The sequence below is a fragment of the Ovis aries genome, chromosome 3 (genome assembly GCF_016772045.2).
Source record: "Ovis aries strain OAR_USU_Benz2616 breed Rambouillet chromosome 3, ARS-UI_Ramb_v3.0, whole genome shotgun sequence".
Lineage (NCBI taxonomy): Eukaryota > Metazoa > Chordata > Mammalia > Artiodactyla > Bovidae > Ovis > Ovis aries.
Genome location: NC_056056.1, coordinates 138389422 through 138397244, shown reverse-complemented (window position 1 = coordinate 138397244; position 7823 = coordinate 138389422). Strand labels below are relative to the sequence as shown.

Sequence of the window (7823 nt, the reverse complement as noted above, 5' to 3'; positions counted from 1 at the left end):
ACAGAACAGCTTTGCTTTTATTTGGTTAATATATCAGGAGTCTGCTTAAGATTTCACTGAGGAAACAGAATTATACCACCACCTATAGTCTGGCAATGTGCTATGAACTCAAAAATGAATCTCAGAATAGTGGGGAAGACAGTCAGGAAAAAAACCCATGAAGGGACCGTAAAGAAAGTCCAGTGAACACAGAAGGGTCAAGGGAACAAGTAAGGTTTCCTGGAGTCAGTAACTGAAAAGGGAGATAAGGAAGCTCAGAGAACACTGCCGTTGTCCAAAGGAGGGAAGAGGAACGCAACAATTACGCAACTCTCTGAAATGGGCGCTGTCTCCTGGAAAGAACGAGGTTACAGATCCGCGGACGAGGATGGGAGCTAAGGTAATTTCACGTGATAGGCAACGAATTACTTCAGCCAGCCTCTAGCTTTGCTCCGCCCCCATCCCATCTCATCCTTCGTCAAAGTGGCGTGGCATTTAAACAAATGCACTCAGCTGGGAGGGTATCCCAACCCTGAGGCCCGCGTCACCAGCGCGGACGGGCGGCTGCGGAGTCTCCCAGAAAAGCTGGTATCTCCCAGAGTGGTCTGGTTCCGGCTCTCCAGTCCCGGAGGGGTGGCTAAGGAGAAGGAGCTCACTGGTTGCTACAGCTGCGATCTAAGAGGCTGCGGAAAGTTGATTGGCCGCAGGTTCGTAGCGCGGCCACGCCCACCCCTTCCGGCGGCTGCAATCAGGTCAGGGCCCCAAGGCCTGCTGGGTAGTTTAGTGGTGCGGCGCCAAAGCGGGGTGGGAAACATGGCGCCGGCTTTAGATGAAAGGCACCTAGGGGCCGGGCTAAAGCTGAGGGCGGGCTGAGCCGGGACTCTGGGTAGAATTCCTGGCTTTCCCTCCCAGTTTCGGTCCCTGGGCCGGGGTGTGGTAACCCTAAAGCGTGATCGTGCGGTCCGGCGACTAGTGGCTTCGCATTGGGAGATGAGTAGGGATGCGCATTTCGGGATGGCTTTTAGTTAACGCATTTACAGGAGTTTTCGCGGACCCTGTGGGCTCTTCTTATGCCACTGGGGACCAGGGCAGAGACTGTGGCGGGGGAAACGCGGCCAGGGCGGCGGCTTCTCTTCCGCAAAAGGCCAGCCCCCCACCATGCCTAGGTTCCCGTTTGAGCCCGGGGCTCTTTGGAACTCGCGACCTTGAACCAGCAAGTGCGTTGCCTAGAGAAGACAGTTCTAGGTCACGCAGCCTGAGTTTTCAGCATTCCTGGCCATACTGGCCTGTTGTCATCCACGTTGAACACACCATTTTAATGACGAATCAGGCAGTTCCTTTGGGCTGGAATTCTAAATCCGTGCCAATGCCGCACCCATTTTCAGTCTTTTAATTGACTTTGTTGTTCAGTCGCCAAATCGTGAGGACTCTGCTACGCCATGGGCTGTAGAACGCCAAGCTCCTCTCTCCTCCAGTATCTCCTGGAGTTTGCTCAAATTCATGTCCATTGAGTCCGTGATGGTATAACCATCTCATCCTCTGCTGCTCTCTTGTTTTGCCTTTAGTGTTTCCCAGCGTCAGGGTCTTTTCCGGTGAGTCTGCTCTCTGCAACAGGTGGCCCACAGTTTCAGCAACAGCCCTTCCAATGAATATTCAGGGTTGATCTTAATTCACTACTTATTTTTTGAGGCATAATTCTAGTATCACTTCCTCAATATAAAGATTGCCCCATTCTTGGGGATAGTTATTTGATTACCTCTTAAGGAGTGCATGCTCGGGAAGTGCTGCCCAGTTAGAAAAAGCTAAGCCTTTTGAAATGCGCAGTGAATTTGTGCAAATTAACTTTTACGGTCCTCGGTTTTGCTTCTCAAAATGGAGTTAGTACTACTAAAGGGTTTTGTGAAGTTTAAATCTGTTCAAACCTAAGTGCTTTATAGTTGTGAGTACTGTCTGTCATTCCGAAGTACTCTGGCTAAGAGCAATTGCCACTCACAGGCCTAAGATCCCCTTACTGCAGCTCATACAAACTCACCAGCCACTTGTTTGACCAGCATTGAATTAGTCTCCTTTCTACTGCAGTAGCTTTAAAGAAAGTCTTGCCTGCTTCACTTTGCCTTGGTGTAGTTTTTCTTCGATAATGTAAATGTTTAGGTTCTGTGTTTATTGTTTCTTCTTGATGACAGTGGTGTCTCCTTTCTTGATGACTGAATAGTGTGTCTCACGTGTTCTCTGTTATCTAGATAATCACCAATTGGACTCAAAGGAATAGAGCTTTGTGGGGTGAAGGGTAGTTAGTATGTGATGTCAGGATGTGAAAAGGATTGTATCACGATATCCATTCAAGGGCATCCCAAGTGAGGTGCTTTCATCTCAAGGAAGTAGCGTCAGAAAACAAAGCCCTTTCTTTGCTATCTGTTATGAAAGGAGCGTGAGAAGGATGCATTTTGCAAAGAAAGAGAACAGCTGAGAATATTATGCCCTCTCAAGGGACACTAGGTTTCATGAAGAAGAGAAGCTAAGCCAAGGGAGGAAGGGTTGCAAGTTAAGAAATCCATCTGCGGTGGTGGAGGTAAGTGTGGAGATTTAATGTATAGGGAATGAAGTGGACCCATTTACCATAAGGAAGAAGGTGGAATAGTACTGAATTGGAATGAAATGAAGGATGGTTGAGAAAAATAGGCAGCAGGGAGAGGAGAGTTGTTTAGGAGTATGAGTAAAAGGGAAGGAAACTGGCAGTCTGAGAAGCTTGGTAGAGGTACTCACTATTGGGTTGGCCAAAATGTTCACTCAGGTCTTTCCATTATGGAAAAACCTGAACAAACATTTTGGCCAAACCGATACTTGAATCTGAAGCGAAATATCAAATAGTCATGTACTTAAGAAAACTAAAGGACTGAGGAAGAAGAGATTTGACACCTGGCCTCTCCTACTTGCCCTTCCCTAACACACAGCAGCGTAAACATAACACCAAACGCAGCTGCATATTCCCCCTCATGGGCTAGTGGAGGCAAACAAAGTTTAGGCTGATGATGCCTAGTTTTTCTTTTTCTTCTTTTCTCTAACTTCTTTGGTGTCAACTGCTCCGTAATAACCTTTTTCTTTTTCCTTCCTCTACTGTTTTTCATATAGAAGCAGACTGGATGAGGGCAGATTCAGGAAGTGAGAATGAAGTGTGAGAAAGAAAAACAGATTAAGCTGAAAGAAAACGTTTGCTCCTAAATGCCTAGGCAGAACTCAGGCTGGGAAGAGCATATAAAAGTGCTATGCAAAGAAAATGAAATGGAATTAAGTGTGCTCATGTGTTATAGATCCTGTTGTGAGAACTTAGAAGAAAATTACTCAGGAAGGTCTCCAAGTCTCCTGAAAAAGGTCCAAGAGAACACAGTGTTTAAAGGTACATCAGATAGATGAGCATTAAATATCAATAGGATCTTCCAGGCCTGATGCTGGTGCAAAGAAACCTATGAATGCTCTTTCCTGGAGCCTCTCAGCACAGGAAAGTTATCCAGCTCTCGGGACTGGAGGAGGAAGCTGCCTCTCCAGGCATCTTCCCACTAGACAGACTCTGCCTGGGAAAGGCTGCTCCTCCCAAGGGCTCTCACCATGGCCCCCTTCATTTCTTTGTTTCGGAAACTGTAGATGACGGGGTTGCACATGGGGGTGATGATGGTGTAGAGGAGGGAGAAAGGCTTGTCTTCGTCAGGACCGTGTGTGCTGCGGGGGTTCATGTAAGAGAACATGGCCGAGGTATAGAGAAAAATGACCACGGTCAGATGGGAGGCACAAGTAGAGAAGGTCTTGCCTCGACCAGAGGAGGAGTTCCTGCCCAGGATGGAGGCCAGGATGCGGGCATAGGAGATGACGATGAGCACCATGGGGCTGAGCAGCACCACAATGGCATCGGCAAAGATGACTTTCAGACTAAACTGGGGATTTCCACAGGAGAGAGAAATCACTATGGGGGCCTCACAGAAGAAGTTTTCTATGTGGCTGTCTCTGCAGAAGGGATTCCGGAATGACATATACTCAAGCAGGATGCGATTGATCAACCCAAAGGACCAGGCTGTACTCACCAGGCTCACACAGACCTGCCGGCTCATGATCTGGGCATAGCTAAGTGGGTGGCAGATAGCAACATAACGGTCATAGGCCATGAAAGCCAAGAGGATGCACTCAGCCACACCCACACAGAAGACCAAGTACATCTGGGTGATGCAAGCAACAAAGGAGACAGTATGGTTCTTCACTGTCAGGTGGATCAGCATGTGTGGGATGGTGGTGGTGATGAAGCAGACATCCAGGAAGGACAGGTGGCCAAGAAAGAAGTACATGGGGCTGCTGAGCCTGGGGTCTGTCCAGGTGATGAAGATGATGAGGCCATTCATGGCCATGGCAAGGCTGTAGAGGGCTAGGAAGAGGGCAAAGAGCAATGCCTGAGTGGGTGGGGAGCTCTGCTCAAAGCCCACGAGGATAAACTCAGTCACGGTGCTGCCATTCCTTAGGTCCACTGGTGTGGATCCACTTGAGGAGGAGGGACAGAGAAAGCACAAGAGAGACAGCTGTAGAGTAATGCAAGGTACTCACTTGAGTATAGAAACCCACCTAATATTAGTGGATGTAATATAAAAGATGAATGAGTGGTGGTAAATGTTTTGTAACTTAAGTAAACATTATGTAATTGGCAATGTTATAGGGCAGTGAAAATGCCAGGGTCACCGTAGTCGCCTCCATGGAATCATAATATCAAAAATTAAGGCAGGGGTGGTTATACTTTATTCTAATTTACTCAGGCTCAAGTCATGTGTCTGTTCCAATATCTTTGATGTGGAAGGGTTAGCGTTTAATCAAATTGAGGTGAAAAAACAAGATAGTTTTCTAGAACCCATGCCAAACAGAGGAGTGGAGTATTTCAGAGGAGGGGATGGTAGCTGTTAGTTCATAGATCATATTGAAGATGCACTTGAGAGACATTTGAAGATGTATTTTTCTAGGAAAGGAAAAAGCTCAAGTATACTTTCTATTTAAAACAATGAATGGGTTGAATTTTTAGAGAAAATAAAAATATGCCAACTCTCAGGATTATCCCTTAGATGAGAATGATTAGCATAACTTGAAACATCATACTCAGCTCTTCCCAATCATCCTACTTCTTTCCAGTCTCAGGTTCCTGGTGGTTGCTGCTGTTGCGTTAACCACCCATGCCAGGCATGCTGGAGATGGGCCTGGTAGTGAGCTCTGGCATGCTTCCTAATAGGAGACAGTTTTCCTGCTGGGGTGGGAATTTAGGGCAATACATAACTGGGTAAAAGGATCCAACCATCCCCCTGAAAACAGGGAAGTTCTGAGCAGGGCACAAATTCAATCGTTTTGGATAGATGTTCAGACAACTTCAAGCTGTCCCTTTACTAATAGAGAGTAAATCTTGTTCTTTTCTCTGTTATCAGAGAACGAGCATCCAGAATTCTCAGGCTCTACTCTCACTGCGATTTTTAGGAAGTCATTATGTTCATATTAAATATCTCCTACTTTTCATCCTGTTTTGGAGTTAGGATACATTGGACAAATCTTTCAGATTTTTATGGACAGTGTATTTGTTCTCAATATTCAGTTCTGCCAGTCACTCTTCTTCATTTTCTCTTCTTCCATTCCCTTTTATACACTCTCTCAATTTCTCCCCTCTTTTTGTCTTTCCCATGGTTTTCCACTTATTCCATTTCTCACTCTGTTCTTCTTCCTCTCTCTTTCTCATCTCTGGTGGTGGGTATCTGTCATTGAGCTACCTCCGGTTGAACTTCTCTCTGCTCTCCATGTCTTCTTTCAGGTACCTAACTTAATTTTAAAACATACCTATGCCATTACTGCCACTTCTTTCTTGGAATCCCTGTAGGTGTTTCCTGACGGGTCCAGGCAGTGTTTGGGCAGTAGGCCATTCCCATTATAGCTGCTTTGAATGATCCCCTAGAAATTCCTCTCTTGGGGGCCCAGAATGAGTAGGGAGGGGCATAAAGAATTGTTAAATCCAAGAAGTAGCTTTAAATCCTGGGCATAGTGGACTTGTTGAAACTAAGGTCAGAGTCTGGGCAAGTGAAGTAAGTGAGCTACACTTCAGACAAGAAGAAACTGAAATTCAGCCTATGGAATCATTATGATTTGCAGGAGTACAAATGTTTATTTGTGGCTTGTTCGTTAGAATATTCTGTGATACCTGGTGTCTTGTTAACTACAAGAATTAGTCACGAGTTAACCAATCAAACATTTGTATAAGTAAATTCGACAATAATATCTTGAATATCACATCCTACCTCATTCTGTTGCTCGGCTGGTAATGATGTTTGTCATTGAATTACTGTGACAAATAACAGAGAAACTCATGAAGAATTTGTCCAGAGAGAATGGTCTGACCTGGTGGGCCACTCTGGAAGATAAGTTTTGTATGATGGCCTTGTCAGTTCTCTGTCATCTATACCATGGGTGATTAATGTTTATTTAAATAATATCCTTAAGTTATGTAGGCTTCCCAGGTGGGGCTAGTGGTAAAGAACCTACCTGACAATTCAGGGGACAAAAGAGACGCAGGTTTGATCCCTGGGTTGGGAAGATCCCTGGAGGAGGGTATGGCAACTTACTCCAGTATTCTTCCCTGGTGAATCCCATGGACAGAGGAGCCTGGAAGGCTACAGTCCATAGGGTTGCAAAGAGTTAGACACAACTGAAGCAACTTAGCATGCAGGCACTAAGTTATGTGTGTACTGCACTTTATAGAATAGGTGAGAAACTTTACATTTCATGTATTCCACTTATTAGTAAGCCTATATTGTTCTCACTTTTTTATAGTGTTTATTTTTACTTTCTTAAGGTTTTTAATTTTGTCTGTGATAACTAACTGAATTCTAGCACCTTGATTTGAAATCACATTTTTTTATAACTATTAACAGTTGAAGAAATACCAGCAGGAAAATAAAGCTAAATTCTCCTTTAGCTTCAAATAAGCTCATGTTATTCTATAACATAAAAGATGTCCTTGCAAATATTATTTCTAGCAAAGAATTTTCCAAGACTGGACATCAGAAATTGTTGCTATGTGCTATAAAGGTAATCTTGAACCTCTAAAATGTATTTTGATTGGTAAGTCTTAATTATGGCCATGGTAATATATAGATCAGTATCTCTTTGTTTTCTAAAACATACACATACTTGTGAGATTTCCTTGTTAGACCAGAAGAGGATCATGGGATTTTCTTTTGCCAAGTGTGTAGAGATTAAATAACCACTCATAATTCCTTGGGTTTCTTATGTAAAGACTGGAGGTCTGTAATCTCATTTAAATTAACACTAGTTTATCAAATAGTTTACACCCACCAGCACATTTAAACCTCAAGTTTATTATTGTAATTTAATGATGTGATTTAATCTCATTGAAGAACCTACATCAGAGGAGCAGCCACATGAAGGTAGAAATGGGATTGTCTTAATACACCACTATCCCTGGTTAAACAAAGACTTAATGGGGCAAGAGAGTGCATGGTTAGGGGTGTGTGAGGAATAACAGCTTCCATATTGCTGATGTTTCCTTCCACATGAATGAAACTATCGTAGCAACATACCCCTGACCTTTCCCTCTTCCTTCATTCACACCATCTCATGGAGGGGAGATGGAGTGGTTATCTGATTTTAGAAGGAAAGCCAAGCACATGCGTCTGTCTCTTTCCTCTAGACTTCCCCTTTGGAGTAAGTAACCTTCTTAAGGGCAGGTTCCACCTCTGTTTGGGGAGGCAGTGTTGTAGCTGCCAGCACAAGGAAATAAGTCTGTCTAACTGTGTTTCTGCATTAGTAAGTCCAATTGC

At 44.4% G+C, this 7823-nt stretch overlaps 1 protein-coding gene across 1 annotated transcript; it reads right to left on the bottom strand.

Moving 5' to 3' along the window:
* Positions 1–3533: 3533 nt before the first annotated feature.
* LOC101106764 (olfactory receptor 10AD1-like) lies at positions 3534–5788 on the bottom strand. Its single transcript, XM_042247326.1, has 2 exons — positions 5760–5788; positions 3534–4500 (listed from the first exon to the last, which is right to left on the bottom strand). Exons 1-2 carry the CDS (start codon positions 5786–5788, stop codon positions 3534–3536), a joined length of 996 nt encoding a protein of 331 aa, XP_042103260.1.
* Between the last annotated feature and the right edge of the window lie 2035 nt (positions 5789–7823).